The sequence below is a fragment of the Pseudophryne corroboree genome, chromosome 2 (assembly GCF_028390025.1).
Source record: "Pseudophryne corroboree isolate aPseCor3 chromosome 2, aPseCor3.hap2, whole genome shotgun sequence".
NCBI classification, from domain to species: Eukaryota; Metazoa; Chordata; class Amphibia; order Anura; family Myobatrachidae; genus Pseudophryne; species Pseudophryne corroboree.
Window position 1 is genome coordinate 811,329,603 of NC_086445.1, and position 17,182 is coordinate 811,346,784.

At 47.3% G+C, this 17,182-nt stretch overlaps 1 protein-coding gene across 1 annotated transcript in view; it reads left to right on the top strand.

Annotated features, from left to right (window-relative positions):
- The window catches only part of LOC135051275 (ras and Rab interactor 3-like), a 44,269-nt gene that overhangs the window by 11,707 nt on the left and 15,380 nt on the right, over positions 1 to 17,182 (top strand). Inside the window, exon 2 of the mRNA XM_063957348.1 lies at positions 5,932 to 6,209. Within this exon, the coding sequence (XP_063813418.1) occupies positions 5,981 to 6,209 (229 nt within the window). The 5' untranslated portion in view covers positions 5,932 to 5,980. The remainder of the gene's footprint in view (positions 1 to 5,931; positions 6,210 to 17,182) is intronic.

Below are 17,182 nucleotides of genomic sequence, written 5' to 3' on the forward strand. Positions count from 1 at the left end.
GGATAAATGAGCCAGTGGAGACGTTACCCCATCAACCAATCAGCAGCTCTGTTTCATTTTATAGTATGCAAATTATAGATGTTAATTCAGTGCTGATTAGTTGCCATGGGCAACTTCTCCAGTGGCTCACTTCTCCGCTCTTATCACTGCTTAGTAAATGTCCCTCTAAATGCACAAATTAGACCCAAATCTTTCAGAGTGTACTGTATCCGAAAGATTTGGTGCTCCCCTGTCAGTGCACGGAGTGTACAGTATGTAGTCTGCTGGCTTCTCACGCTTTACTGTAGCTGCCAGGTGGCGCAGTATCGGGGACAGGGCATAGGGGGTAATTCCAAGTTGATCGCAGCAGGAAATTTTTTAGCAGTTGGGCAAAACCATGTGCACTGCAGGGGGGGGGCAGATATAACATTTGCAGAGAGAGTTAGATTTGGGTGGGTTATTTTTTTTCTGTGCAGGGTAAATACTGGCTGCTTTATTTTTACACTGCAATTTAGATTGCAGATTGAACACACCACACCCAAATCTAACTCTCTCTGCAAATGTTATATCTGCCCCCGTGCAGTGCACATGGTTTTGCCCAACTGCTAACCAAAATCCTGCTGCGATCAACTCAGAATTACCCCCATAGACAGGGGGTTGCAGGTGTCACCCCAGCCAGAGCTGGAGGGACTGCAGTAAAGGCAAGTGCTAAATACATTCTGCTAGACTACTGGGTCTGTCTGGTCTAATGTGAATAAGGGACACTACTGTGTGGTAAGTTGTAACGTGTATAATTTGCCCTGCGGTATAATGTGAATAATGTCTACTACCATGTGGCGGTTCAAAGATGGGGGGGTTGCACCAATTCTCTTTCTGGAACAGGGCACCAAAATGTCTAGTTACATCACTGGCTTTTGGATATGGAATGGAGTAAGTGACTCTTACCTCTGACCTAAAATTTTAAAATGATCTATGTAATTTCTGAATTTTTAGTAATATGTAGATAGAATTCTTAAATCATAGTGGTAATTAAGAAACACTAGGATGTAAATACAAGTCTATATTAAGAAAATGTTGCAAAGAGTGATCCTATAGCAGTCACTGGCTTTACGTGCTATTGTACAGTATATTGTGGGAAATGAGCATATTATATAAATCCTACTTCCTTAATCTGACTGGTATGTTAAACAGAAAAAGGGAAGTAATAAAAAATCTATCTGTCTATCTATCTGTCTATCTGTCTATCTGTCTAACATTCACACCAAAACAGTATGTATAGAATATATATATTTGTGACCTTAACATAAGATATAATATGTTACAAGATAAGTCCTGACGTTGTACATCCACTATCTTTGAGTGTACTATGGTTGATTACAAAAGTGAGACACAGTTACTCATATTTACAGTAGGTAAATACATGAGGGGGAGGCTGTGTGGTGCTTAGGGCGTGTGAGGCATTCAGTGTATCGCAAGCCTGACGGTCGGTGTGTACACCCGAAGTAATTCACTGACATCACGTAGGCTGTGCAGATATATATCTAAAGCTATATCGGTGTATCTGGCTGTGTGTACGGGTGGTCCATAGCTAGCACCCCCAGGTGACAGCCTTTCAGTTTTTAGTATGTGCTGCTGTGGTCCCTGCTGGGACTTGCAGTCCCACAACATAGATGAATAGGGTGTAACCTGAGGAAGAAGGGGCCCTGGCTGGGAAGAGGCCAGGTATGAGTGTTGGACCCTGGTGTCTGACCTTTATAGGGCATGGCGGTGATGGTTCGGGTGGTGACCATGCCGCACAACGCCTTTCCCAGCTCTCCCGCGGCTGCAGCTTCCCATAACCAGTGCCAAACGCTGGCTAAGTCTAAAGATGTCCCCTGGGCGGACATGATGACATCACACAGCAAGGTGTCATCACACCTGGCATTGTGGAGCGCAGGGGATAAGGAAATCCTGCTTGCTGAAGAGCAGGCTCACCCTTTTCCTCCATGACAAGCTTCTGCTGCTGGCGGGTGACACCTCCACACACACACACACACACACACACACATACACACACACACACACACACACACACACACACACACACACACACTATAGTGACGCTGCTGAGTGGAGCAGCGCAGCCCAGAGGGGGGCGGGGATGTAGAAATCAGGTTATAACTCTTAGTAGAGCAATTACCTACCAGGGGGTAGCCCCATCTTATTTGCTTCTGACACACTGGCAAGTGAGAATATAAAAGTCAACCCTGATGCACTTCTCTAGTCTGAAACCATCTTCTTCAGAGGTGTAAGTAGAAACAGTAAGTTACTGTAAGAGTTAAATCAGAGCACAAGGTGGATGATGGGGTACTTGAAAATGAATCACCCGTTTATAAATCTAATCCACCATTTTTTCAATCTGTAAAAACTGTATCATCTGATCTTTTTAGTTTGTGGATTATTTTTTTTCAATGCATATTGATTTCAGCAAGAGACATTTCAGCTAGTATAAAAAGATATCTATACGGTATATATACACTGCTCAAAAAAATAAAGGGAACACTAAAATAACACATCCTAGATCTGAATGAATGAAATATTCTTATTAAATAATTTGTTCTTTACATAGTTGAATGTGCTGACAACAAAATCATACAAAAATTATCAATGGAAATCAAATTTATTAACCCATGGAGGTCTGGATTTGGAGTCACACTCAAAATTAAAGTGGAAAAACACACTACAGGCTGATCCATCTTTGATGTAATGTCCTTAAAATAAGTCAAAATGAGGCTCAGTAGTGTGTGTGGCCTCCACGTGCCTGTATGACCTCCCTACAACACCTGGGCATGCTCCTGATGAGGTGGTGGATGGTCTCCTGAGGGATCTCCTCCCAGACCTGGACTAAAGCATCCGCCAACTCCTGGACAGTCTGTGGTGCAACGTGGCGTTGGTGGATAGAGCGAGACATGATGTCCCAGATGTGCTCAATTGGATTCAGGTCTGGGGAATGGGCGGGCCAGTCCATAGCATCAATGCCTTCGTCTTGCTGGAACTGCTGACACACTCCAGCCACATGAGGTCTAGCATTGTCTTGCATTAGGAGGAACCCAGGGCCAACCGCACCAGCATATGGTCTCACAAGGGGTCTGAGGATCTCATCTCGGTACCTAATGGCAGTCAGGCTACCTCTGGCGAGCACATGGTGGGCTGTGCGGCCCCCCCAAAGAAATGCCACCCCACACCATTACTGACCCACTGCCGAACCGGTCATGCTGGAGGATGTTGCAGGCAGCAGAACGTTCTCCTCGGCGTCTCCAGACTCTGTCTCGTCTGTCACATGTGCTCAGTGAGAACCTGCTTTCATCTGTGAAGAGCACAGGGCGCCAGTGGCGAATTTGCCAATCTTGGTGTTGTCTGGAAAAATGCTAAACGTCCTGCACGGTGTTGGGCTGTAAGCACAACCCCCACCTGTGGACGTCAGGCTCTCATACCACCCTCATGGAGTCTGTTTCTGATCGTTTTAGTAGACACATGCACATTTGTGGCTTGCTGGAGGTCATTTTGCAGGGCTCTGGCAGTGCTCCTCCTGTTCCTCCTTGCACAAAGGCGGAGGTAGCGGTCCTGCTGCTGGGTTGTTGCCCTCCTACGGCCTCCTCCACGTCTCCTGATGTACTGGCCTGTCTCCTGGTAGCGCCTCCATGCTCTGGACACTACGCTGACAGACACAGCAAACCTTCTTGCCACAGCTCGCACTGATGTGCCATCCTGGATGAGCTGCACTACCTGAGCCCCTTGTGTTGGTTGTCGACTCCGTCTCATGCTACCACTAGAGTGAAAGCAACGCCAGCTTTCAAAAGTGACCAAAACATCAGCCAGAAAGGATAGGAGCTGAGAAGTGGTCTGTGGTCACCACCTGCAGAACAACTCCTTTATTGGGGGTGTCTTGCTGATTGCCTATAATTTCCACCTGTTGTCTATTCCATTTGCACAGCAGCATGTGAAATTGATTGTCAATCAGTGTTGCTTCCTAAGTGGACAGTTTGATTTCACAGAAGTGTGATTGACTTGGAGTTACATTGTGTTGTTTAAGTGTTCCTTTTATTTTTTTGAGCAGTGTGTGTATATATATTGTGTAGCGAAAGAGAGATTTATAATAAAGATCTATGAGCGTTAAATTAGATTGAGGAGGGTGAAGAAATACTGGAGTATGTTTTTAGGTACATACTGTAGAGTAGTTTGCTGATATAGAACCTGCTGTGGAAGTCTGTGGCCCACTGTTCAGCCTGGGATAGATTTATTGACAGTGGTTCCCAATAAGATGGGTGTATCAATCTTGTGCTGGGTGCTCGCCCCAAATCTATCCTCAGATTGTAGAAACTGGACACTCAGAGAGCAGTTGTGTGTTGGATGGAAGCCTGAAAGGTCACATGAGCAGACAGAAGTCTGTGAAGATCAGGGACCACACGATTTAGACACTTTTAGGTTTGCCTTTGTGGATGTTCGGAGATGTTGAGAGAGAAATAGAATCTTACGCTCCTTAGGTGGTGGATGTGTTCACAATTTGTTTCTGCAACATATCTTGTTCAATTGCGCCTCTAGTTAAACAGTGACAGGTTAATTGACAGTGTGCTACTCAGGCGGCCGCACTACTTTGCAAACCTTTGCTACACAACGTGGTGGAGCGGCTGGCGTGGGACTGCGCAGCATGACGTGTATGATGCATGCCCAGCCGCATAGCCATGCCGTAGGAGGCCTGGGACAGCGTCTCTCAGCCAAGTACTAGTGCTCAGCGCTACCGGGGCTAGCAAAAAAAATGCTGAAATATCCATGTAAACATTTTTATACAATGCCAGTTTTCAAGATGTCTGTATTACTTACTCTTTATGCAAATAAAACCGAAAAAAAAGTAAATTACTTCAAAAGTATATTTTGTCTTCTAAAGGTTTAAGAACTGATGGTGTCTACTGTAAATAATAAAGTCTTGCAGATATATTTACCTCCTGGAAATTGTATTGCTGTGTCCTATGTACTAAAATCTCAGAGAAATCCAGATCCAGATGAAACATCGGGAGCGAAAAATTTGAGTTTTTGCGATTTTTCCCGATGTTTCACTGATATTTCTTTTTACGGGGTATCCAATTACACCTACATCCACCCCCCTTCCCCTGCCCTGGGTGCCCCAGCCAGGGGGTTGTCATGTGACGGTGAGCCGGAGCTGTTGTGGGAGCCATTGCTAGGTACTAAGGCACTTGACTCAATCCCGATAAGCCACGGCTCGTGCCAGCTTATCACGGCTAATAGGATAGCCCTGGGTGATTTCATTACCTGTGGTAATGTACCACGGGGTTTTGGATATCTCCATAAGTTGGTTGAATCCAAAGTACTTAACTAAACCCAAATGTTGCTAAAAGCCCTTTAATCAAACTCAGAACTATGTGCATCTTTAGAGTGTTTTTATTTATTGTTGTTTTTTTTCTGTGGTAGGTGTATAGGCATTTCTATAATGGGTGCAAGATGTGCGGTGCATACGGGCTCCTGGGTCCAGGGGTACCCACACCACACACCCTGCACCCATATATTATACTGGAGTCCCGCGGGCACAAATCACTTGGAAAATGGAGTCCCGCGAACATAAATCACTTGGAAAATGGCCGCCGCGGCCATTTCCCAGTGATTTGCTCACTGCGCACTGGAGATGTCCCCGGGAACAAGGTGTCCGTGCGAACAAGGTGTCCGTGCGAACAAGGTATGGGCACCATGTTCCCGGAGACCTGCTCATGCGCAGTAGACTCTGGTATGATGCCAGAGTCACTCACTGCCGGAGAGGAGGGGGCCCACAATGGAGGCACAACAGGCCTTCTCTTCTCTTAAAACGTCGCTGGGTAGGTGTCAGAAATTTGTCAACATCAAAGTTTGTAGTTCTATTTACCCTGGATAAGATGTAACAGCCTTGTCTATACTTAATTTCAGGAGACCCGGGACAGTCTAGGCAACTGCTCCAGAAATTTTCCTTTGGAGGATGAAACTGAATCTGTCACAAAGTAACCAAGAGGAGCAGCATTTCTGTTCTGTTCATGTGACATCAGAAAATGGGGCTCTCTGTATCATAAATCCACTGTTTTTGCATGAACATGGAGATAAATGGCTCAGGCCTGTTTCACAAAGCCAGTTAGAAGAGAATAGAAAGAGCATACCATGGTGTTTTGGAGAAGAGCTTGGCAAAATAAGTCATGGCACTGCTTCGGAAGGTAGGTGGAAACTTTTCAACAATAGGAACTGTGTTTCACACGGGATGATTTGATCCAACAACTCACATTAGTCTGTGATTTTCAGTTTAGGACTTTGCACTCATCTCCGTTCCACCCTTCACACCCTAACACCGCCACATGCATCTCTGTATTTGCAGAATCACATGAGTGGGCAGCCTCTACAAGACTCCCACAGCCAGTGGTGGCTCCAGATCTGGGTCTGTGGCACAGTCCAAAATGTAAATACGGGAGCCGCACCAACTGCTATCCCAAACACTGCCAAACATCACCGGCCGTTGTTTAGAGTGCGCTGCAGCCCCACCTTTGGCGCCGCCTCTGTTCACAACTAGTTCCTGAAATAATCTGTACTGCTGTGATCATACTTGGCATCCTAATGGCAAATCCTTCTATTGCCACTGTCTTCAAAAAAAGGAGACATTTGGATGAAAAGGAGATGAATAATAATAACAAAAAGGTGTTCTGTTTTTTTTGTCTAGCAATCCTTAAAAACACTTGTTGAAGTTTATATTCTGTACTTTAATTCTATTCTGTATCAGTCTATTTGCATCTATGCATAGTATCGGACTGTTTGCAAAATAAATAAAAAGTAAAGAACAAACAAGGAGCCTGCTGATGCAGAATTGGATGGAAATTGGGCGCATGTTGCTATTCATCATCAGCAATGGCCACTTGCCCCAACCTATACTTGGAGCAAAAAGTCTGCCTCCAAACTGGCGTAATTCGCACCTATTTCGAACTCTGCATAGATTGCCCTTACTGTACTTTGCCTACATCAGAGCACCACATTACACCCGAATTCTGCATCTTCAGTCATAAGTGTAGATGTGATCACAATGCCTATGACCCTGCATTGCCTGTATGACTCTGCACACAAAATACACACCTAAACGCTAAATTATAACTCTGCAGCAGCCCCAAAATATAATTTGTGTTACGTCCTAGAGGATGCTGGGGTCCACATTAGTACCATTGGGGTATAGACGGCTCCACTAGGAGCCATGGGCACTTTAAGAAATTAATAGTGTGGGCTGGCTCCTCCCTCTATGCCCCTCCTACCAGACTCAGTTTAGAAAATGTGACCGGAGGAGCCGGTCACAGCTAGGAGAGCTCCTAGGAGTTTTTATGGTTTTATTATTTTTCTAAGAGTTAGGTTACAGGAAGGCTGCTGGCAACAGCCTCCCTGCTTCGTGGGACTTAGGAGGGGAATAGGAACCAACTCTTGAAGTTAATTGTTCTTTATCTCCGCTGACAGGACACTGAGCTCCTGAGGGTGCTGATCGCAAGCCCACGAGGCGACCGCTCACTCCCACAGCACAGCCGCCACCCCCTAACAGAACTAGAAGAAAGAAGAGTGGTGAGTACAACGCTGGCGGCCCGGGAAGCGGGTCGCCGGTGGGTATGGTGGCACAAGGGTGGGAGCGCAGCTCTGACAGGCTGCGCTCCAGAAGGCTCAGTGGCACACTGTGTACGGCGCTGTGAGGGGCATCCTTAGCCAGTGCAATCACCCTACACTGGTCAACTAACGCTAACAGGGGCTAATCCCACTGTTAGCAGCACATTACCTCCGGCCACTATAATCAACTAAGTGCTGGAAGACGCGCCATTACAGGGTGCGAGACTTCTCCTCAGAGCAGACCCAGCACTCACCAGTGCAATTTTCTCCCTGCAGATCACAGCATCAGAACGCTGACAGGGAGCGCTGCCCTCCACATAACGCCAGCTATCCTCTGCGGTACCAGGGTGTTATAGAAAGGGGGGAGAGGGAGTGTGATTATATGAACTGTTTATCCTATTAAGGTTACTCAGTCAGCGCTGGCCGTTTGTCATAATAACTGCCTGCTGGGGCGCTGTGTGGCTGGCTCCTTTTACTCTGTGACTCTCTGAAAGTACTATGGGGGAAACAGTGTCTGACATTTTCCTGTGTGTGTATGTGCATTTATCCACATTACCATGTCTAAGGGCTCTGTATCATGTGCTGCAGAGTGTGTATCTTCTCCTGGAGAGTCTATCCCATGTACTCAGGACTGCAATATGCTTTCCCAACCTTCTGAATCTGAACCCCCATGGGTGGATTCTTTAAGGGGAGTGATATCCAACATTTCATCAAGGATGTCACATAATGAGAAAGAGACGCAGTTTTTGAGAGAGTCTGTAGAGCAGAGGTTCTCAAACTCGGTCCTCGGGAGCCCACACAGTGCATGTTTTGCAGGTTACCCAGCAGGTGCACAGGTGTATTAATTACTCACTGACGCATTTTAAAAGGTCCACAGGTGGAGCTAATTATTTCACTTGCGATTCTGTGAGGAGACCTGCAAAACATGCACTGTGTGGGCCCCCGAGGACCGAGTTTGAGAACCTCTGCTGTAGAGGGTTTGCAGCATTTAGCTCCTATTCCCTCAAATACCCCACCTACATACCCTAAAAAAGTACACTTGCCGAAATAATGCAAGTTGACCCTGATACCGACTCTGATACAGGGGACGGTGATGGAGATATGCGGGGGGGGGAAGGGGATGCATCCCTTCCTAAGGGGGCTGCAGCTGATGATTGAAGCCATTAGGGATGTTTTGCATATTACTGAGAAGGTACCTGAAGGAAGGGGAATCTTATTTTACAGAAAATAAGAAATCCTCTCTCACCTTCCCTGCTTCTAAAGAGCTGAACTCTTTATTTGAAAAAATCCTGGGAGAACCCAGAGAAAAATTTCCAGATCCCTAAAAGAATTCTCATTGCTTTCCCTTTCCCTGAAGAAGATAGAAAGAAATTGGAAAACCCACCTATAGTAGATGCTTCTGTATCCAGATTGTCTAAAAAGGTGGTTTTACCTGTCCCTGGTTCAACCGCCCTAAAAGAGCCGGCTGACCGTAAGATTGAGACTACACTCAAATCTCTATACACTGTTACAGGCGTGGCTTTATGGCCCATTATTGCTTGTGCGTGGATTTCTAAAGCCATAGTAAAGTGGTCAGGCACATTACTAGAGCACTTAGATATGATGATGGATAGGAGTGACATTGCATTGTTTTTGCGTCACATACAGGATTCTGCTGGGTTCATGGTGGAGGCCATGAAGGACCTTGGAATGCTGAATGCAAGGGCTACTTCCATGTCAGTCTCGGCACGCCGAGGACTCTGGCTACGTCAATGAACTGTGGATGCAGAATCTAAGAAAAGTGTGGAGAACCTACCCTTCATAGGTCAGGCTCTGTTTGGGGACACATTAGATGCCTGGATTTCCATGGCAACTGCGGGTAAGTCAACCTTTCTCCCCTCAGCAGCTCCACCGACTAGGAAATCTTTTCCTACGTCTACACTGCAGTCCTTTCGGACTGCAAAATTTAAAAAAATCCAAATCCTCTTCCACCTTCTTTAGGGGTGGTAAAGGGAAATCCCAAAAAAACGACACCAACAGGTTCTCAGGAACAGAAACCAGGTTCTGCTTCTTTAAAATCTTCAGCATGACGGTGGACCTCCCAGCCTGGAGATCGGGCAGGTGGGAGCGAGACTAAAATATTTCAGTCACGTCTGGGCGTCCTCTTGCCTAGACCCCTGGGTGATGGACATTGTTACCCTGCAGTGGCGCACCCAGGGGGGTTTCCGAGCACCCAGAAACCCCCCCCCCCCCTAAAAAAAAAAATTTTTTTTTTTTTTTTTTTTAGCTGCATGAGTATTATTAATGGCTGTCTAGCGTCCTCTGCAGCCTGCTGTCTTCCTGGTGGCACTTGTAAGTGCAATAAAAGTTTACTTTATTTTAATTATAGTACATATATATCCATGTGCATACATATATACACATGTATATACATACATACATACATACATACATATAAACACACACACACACACACACACACACACACACACACACACACACACACACACACACACAATATATATATATGCATGTGTATATATATGTGTACTGTATGTGTGTGTACATATATATATATATATATGTATGCATGTTTAATATGCTATGTGTATATGTATGTGTGTGTGTATGTATATATATTTGTATATATATATATATATATATATATATATATGTATGTATATATATATATATATACACACACTCACACACACACACACACACACACACACAGACACACTAGTTTTATGGACCCAGCATATACTGGGTCACCTCAGTCCGCAGTCCGCACCCCCGTGATTGGCTTTGCCCAGTTCTGGAAACCCCCCCATGCAAATCCTGCGTTTGCCACTGCCCTGGGTCACAGACTGGAGTTTCAGGAACTCCCACCTCACAGATTCTTCAAATCAGGCTTACCAGTTTCGCTGAAAGAATGTGCTATCCTGCAGGAAGCCATTCAAAAACTGGTCCTAACAAATGTTATTGTCCCAGTTTCACCTCACCTACACCACCAGGGTTATTACTCAAACCTGTTTGTGGTGCCGAAACCGGATGGTTCGGTAAGGCCGATATTAAACCTAAAGTCCTTGAACCCCTACTTAAGGGAATTCAAATTCAAGATGGAGTCTCTGAGAGTGGTAATCTCAGGTCTGGAAGAGGGGGAATTCCTGGTATCCTTGGATATCAAGGATGCATACCTTCACATTCCGATCGGGTCGCCTCACCAGGCTTATCTCAGACTTGCGCTGCTGGATTGTCACTATCAGTTCCAGGCACTGCCTTTTTGTCTCTCCACAGCACCGAGGGCGTTCACCAAGGTCATGGCAGAGATGATGTTACTCTTCCGCAAGCAGGGAGTGAACATAATACCATATCTGGATGATCTGCTGATAAAAGCACTGTCCAGGGAGAGGTTGTTGCAGAGTATTGCTCTCTCAACTCGTCTACTCCAGGATCATGGGTGGACCCTGAACTTTCCAAAGTCACATTTGGAGCCGACAAGGAGACTACCTTTCCTGGGGATGATACTCGACACGGAGGTGCAGAGGGTGTTTCTACCAGTGGTGAAAGCGTTGGTGATGCAATCAATGGTCCGGGATGTCTTGAAGCCAGCCCGGGTATCGGTTCATCAGTGCATTCACCTTCTGGGGAAGATGGTAGCCTCCTACGAGGCTCTTCAGTACGGAAGATTCCATGCGCGATCATTCCAGCTGGATCTCCTAGACAAATGGTCGGGATCACATCTTCACATGCACCAGCGTATACGCCTGTCGCCAAAAGCCAGAATTTCACTCCTCTGTTGGCTGCAAACTTTTCACCTACTTGAAGGCCGCAGGTTCGGGATTCAGATTTGGATCTTTCTAACCAAGTCTCAGAGGTTAGGGAGCGGTCACCCAAGGGGAAAAGTTCCAAGGAAAGTGGTCAAGTCTGGAATCCATTCTTCCGATAACCATTCTGGAACTAAGGGTCATTTACAACGGCCTTCTACAAGCAACATATCTTCTACAAGATCAAGCCATTCGGGTTCAGTCGGACAACGTCACAGCGGTGTCCTACATAAACAGGCAGGGCAAAATGAAGAGCAGAGCTGCAATGGCAGAGGTAACAAGAATCCTCCTCTGGGCAGAAAAGCACACGCTGGCGCTGTCAGCAATCTTCATTCCGGGTGTGGACAACTGGGAAGTGGACTTCCTCAGCAGACACGATCTCCATCCAGGAGAATGGGGCCTCCACCCGGAGGTGTTCGCAGAGGTGACAAGCCGTTGGGGGGTACCTCAGATAGACATGATGGCGTCTCGCCTCAACAAGAAGCTTCGGAGGTGGATGCACTGGTAACTCCGTGGGTGTTTCAGTCAGTGTATGTGTTCCCTCCACTTCCACTCATCCCAAGGGTTCTAAAATTAATTAAAAAAGAACAAGAGTTCAGGCGATCCTCATTGCTCCGGACTGGCCAAGGAGGGCTTGGTACGCAGATCTTCTGGAATTACTACTGGAGGATCCGAGGCCTCTTCGCGAGGACCTTCTGCAACAGAGGCCGTTCGCCTATCAAGACTTACCGTGACTACATTTGACGGCATGGAGGTTGAACGCCAGATCTTAGCTCGGAAGGGCATTCTGAAAAAGGTCATTCCGACCCTTATTCAAGCTAGGAAGGGAGTTACGTCTAAACATTACCATCGGATTTGGAAGAAATATGTGTCTTGGCGTGAATCCAAGAAGTTTCCAACAGTGGAGTTTCAACTGGGACGGTTTCTCCTTTTTCTGCAAGCAGGTGTGGATGTGGGCCTACGCTTGGGCTCCATAAAAGTCCAGACTTCGGCCTTGTCCATTTTCTTCCAGAAACAATTGGCTGCCCTCCCTGAGGTTCAGACTTTCTTGAAAGGGGTTCTGCACATCCAACCGCCCTTTGTGCCTCCTACGGCACCTTGGGGTCTGAATGTGGTGCTACAGTTCCTGCAGTCGGATTGGTTCGAACCTTTGCAGGAGGTGGACGTCAAGTTTCTTACTTGGAAGGCGGTCACGCTGTTGGCATTGGCATCTGCTAGACATGTGTCAGAATTGGGGTCTTTGTCATGCAAGAGCCCCTATTTGATTTTCCATGAAGGTGGAGCTGAGCTCAGAACGCGTCAGCAATTTCTTCCAAAGGTTGTGTCCGCTTTTCATATCAACCAATCTATTGTGGTGCCAGTGGCCACTGACTCCCCAATTACCTCACAATCCTTGGATGTGGTGAGGGCTTTGAAAATTTATGTGAAGAGAACTTCTCGTCACAGGAAATCGGACGCTCTCTTTGTCCTTTATGATCCCAACAAGGTTGGTTGTCCTGCTTCTAAGCAGACAGTTTCTCACTGGATCCGGTTTACTACCCAGCATGCTTATTCTACGGCAGGCTTGCCGTGTCCAAGATCCATTAAGGCCCACTCTCCTAGTCAGGTGGGTTCTTCCTGGGCGGCTGCCCGGGGTGTCTCGCCCGAGCAGCTACTTGGTCAGGATCGAACACGTTTGCTAGGTTCTACAAGTTTAATACTTTGGCCTCTGAGGACCTAAAGTTTGGTCAATCTGTTCTGCAGGAGCCTCAGCACTCTCCATCCCGTACTGGGAGCTTTGGTACATCCCCATTGTACTAATGTGGACCCCAGCATCCTCTAGGATGTAAGAGAAAATAGTATTTTAATTACCTACTGGTAAATCCTTTTCTCGTAGTCCGTAGAGGTTGCTGAGGTCCACAGTGCTGCGTATTCCTGCATTGTTACTTGGTTCCGTTTGTTAGTTCAGCCGTTGCTGACTCGTTCCAAGTTGGTTAGCTTGGCTTTCCTTTTGTTGTATGTGTGAGCTGGTGCGAGTCTCACCACTATCTGTGTATTTCCTTCTCTCGAAGTATGTCCGTCTCCTCGGGCACAGTTTCTAGACTGAGTCTGGTAGGAGGGGCATAGAGGGAGGAGCCAGCCCACACTATTAATCTCTTAAAGTGCCCATGGCTCCTAGTGGACCCGTCTATACCCCCATGGTACTAATGTGGACCACAGCATCCTCTACGGACTACGAGAAAAGGATTTACTAGTAGGTAATTAAAATAAGATTTTACTTACCGATAAATCTATTTCTCGTAGTCCGTAGTGGATGCTGGGACTCCGTCAGGACCATGGGGAATAGCGGCTCCGCAGGAGACAGGGCACAAAATTTAAAAGTTTGACCACTAGGTGGTGCGTACTGGCTCCTCCCCCTATGACCCTCCTCCAAGCCTCAGTTAGGATACTGTGCCCGGACGAGCGTACACAATAAGGAAGGATTTTGAATCCCGGGTAAGACTCATACCAGCCACACCAATCACACCGTACAACTTGTGATCTGAACCCAGTTAACAGTATGACAAACGTAGGAGCCTCTGAACAGACGGCTCACAACAATAACAACCCGATTTTTTTGTAACAATAACTATGTACAAGTATTGCAGACAATCCGCACTTGGGATGGGCGCCCAGCATCCACTACGGACTACGAGAAATAGATTTATCGGTAAGTAAAATCTTATTTTCTCTGACGTCCTAGTGGATGCTGGGACTCCGTCAGGACCATGGGGATTATACCAAAGCTCCCAAACGGGCGGGAGAGTGCGGATGACTCTGCAGCACCGAATGAGAGAACTCCAGGTCCTCCTTAGCCAGGGTATCAAATTTGTAGAATTTTACAAACGTGTTCTCCCCTGACCACGTAGCTGCTCGGCAGAGTTGTAATGCCGAGACCCCTCGGGCAGCCGCCCAAGATGAGCCCACCTTCCTTGTGGAATGGGCCTTGACTTGAAATATATATTTTCAATGCTCTGACAACGTCCAGCAACTTGGAATCCTCCAAATCGCTAGTAGCCGCAGGCACCACAATAGGCTGGTTCAGGTGAAACGCTGAAACCACCTTAGGCAGAAAGTGAGGACGCGTCTGCAGTTCTGCCCTGTCCGAATGGAAAATCAGATATGGGCTTTTATACGATAAAGCCGCCAATTCTGACACTCTCCTGGCTGAAGCCAGGGCCAGTAGCATGGTTACTTTCCATGTAAGATATTTCAAATCCACCGATTTGAGTGGCTCAAACCAATGGGATTTGAGAAAATCCAAAACTACATTAAGATCCCACGGTGCCACTGGGGGCACAACCGGGGGCTGTATATGTAGTACTCCTTTTACAAAAGTCTGGACTTCAGGAACTGAAGCCAATTCTTTCTGGAAGAAAATCGACAGGGCCGAAATTTGAACCTTAATGGACCCTAATTTGAGGCCCATAGACAATCCTGTTTGCAGGAAATGTAGGAATCGACCCAGTTGAAATTCCTCCGTCGGGGCCTTCCTGGCCTCACACCACGCAACATATTTTCTCCAAATGCGGTGATAATGTTGTGCAGTCACCTCCTTCCTGGCTTTTACCAGGGTAGGGATGACCTCTTCCGGAATGCCTTTTTCCCTTAGGATTCGGCGTTCAACCGCCATGCCGTCAAACGCAGCCGCGGTAAGTCTTGGAATAGACACGGTCCCTGCTGAAGCAGGTCCCGTCTTAGAGGTAGAGGCCACGGATCTTCCGTGAGCATCTCCTGAAGTTCCGGGTACCAAGTTCTTCTTGGCCAATCCGGAGCCACGAGTATCGTTCTTACTCCCCTTTGCCGTATAATTCTCAGTACTTTTGGTATGAGAGGCAGAGGAGGAAACACATACACTGACTGGTACACCCATGGTGTTACCAGAGCGTCTACAGCTATTGCCTGAGGGTCTCTTGACCTGGCGCAATACCTGTCCAGTTTTTTGTTGAGGCGGGACGCCATCATGTCCACCATTGGTCTTTCCCAATGGACCACAATCATGTGGAAGACTTCTGGATGAAGTCCCCACTCTCCCGGGTGCAGATCGTGTCTGCTGAGGAAGTCTGCTTCCCAGTTGTCCACTCCCGGGATGAACACAGCTGACAGTGCTAACACATGATTTTCTGCCCAGCGGAGAATCCTTGCAGCTTCTGCCATTGCCCTCCTGCTTCTTGTGCCGCCCTGTCTGTTTACGTGGGCGACTGCCGTGATGTTGTCCGACTGAATCAACACCGGCTGACCCTGAAGCAGAGGTTTTGCCAGGCTTAGAGCATTGTAGATTGCTCTTAGCTCCAGTATATTTATGTGAAGAGACGTCTCCAGGCTTGACCACACGCCCTGGAAGTTTCTTCCCTGTGTGACCGCTCCCCAGCCTCTCAGGCTGGCATCCGTGGTCACTAGGACCCAGTTCTGTATGCCGAATCTGCGGCCCTCTAACAGATGAGCACTCTGCAACCACCATAGCAGAGACACTCTTGTCCTTGTGGACAATTTTATCCGCTGATGCATCTGCAGATGCGATCCGGACCATTTGTCCAGCAGATCCCACTGAAAAGTTCGTGCATGGAATCTGCCGAATGGAATCGCTTCGTAAGAAGCTACCATTTTTCCCAGGACTCTTGTGCATTGATGCACAGATACTTTTCCTGGTTTTAGGAGGTTCCTGACTAGATCGGATAACTCCCTGGCTTTCTCCTCCGGAAGAAATACCTTTTTCTGAACAGTGTCCAGAATCATCCCTAGGAACAACAGACGTGTCGTCGGGATCAGTTGGGATTTTGGAAAATTCAGAATCCACCCGTGTTGTTGGAGCACTACTTGGGTTAGTGCTACTCCGACCTCCAGCTGTTCTCTGGATCTTGCCCTTATCAGGAGATCGTCCAAGTAAGGGATAATTAAGACGCCTTCTCTTCGAAGAAGGATCATCATTTCGGCCATTACCTTGGTAAAGACCCGGGGTGCCGTGGACAATCCAAACGGCAGCGTCTGAAACTGATAATGACAGTTTTGGACCACGAACCTGAGGTACCCTTGGTGTGAAGGACAAATTGGAACATGAAGGTAAGCATCCTTGATGTCCAAGGACACCATAAAATCCCCTTCTTCCAGATTCGCTATCACTGCTCTGAGTGACTCCATCTTGAACTTGAATTTTTGTATGTACAGGTTCAGAGATTTTAGATTTAGAATCGGACTTACCGAGCCGTCCGGCTTCGGTACCACAAATAGCGTGGAGTAATACCCCTGTCCCTGTTGTAGGAGGGGTACCTTGACTATCACCTGCTGAGAATACAGCTTGTGAATGGCCTCCAATACCGTCGCCCTGTCGGAGGGAGACGTTGGCAAAGCAGACTTTAGGAAACGGCGAGGAGGGGACTTCTCGAATTCCAACCTGTAACCCTGAGATACTACCTGCAGGATCCAGGGGTCCACCTGCGAGTGAGCCCACTGTGCGCTGAAATGTTTGAGGCGACCCCCCACCGCCCCTGAGTCTGCTTGTAAGGTCCCAGCGTCATGCTGACGCCTTTGTAGAAGCCGGGGAGGGCTTCTGCTCCTGGGAAGGAGCTGCTTGTTGCAGTCTCTTACCCTTTTCTTTGCCTCGGGGCAAATAGGAATGTCCTTTTGCTCGTTTGTTCTTATAGGAACGAAAGGACTGCAGCTGAAAAGCCTGCGGCTTTTTCTGCTGGGAGGTGACCTGGGGTAAAAAGGTGGATTTTCCGGCCGTTGCCGTGGCC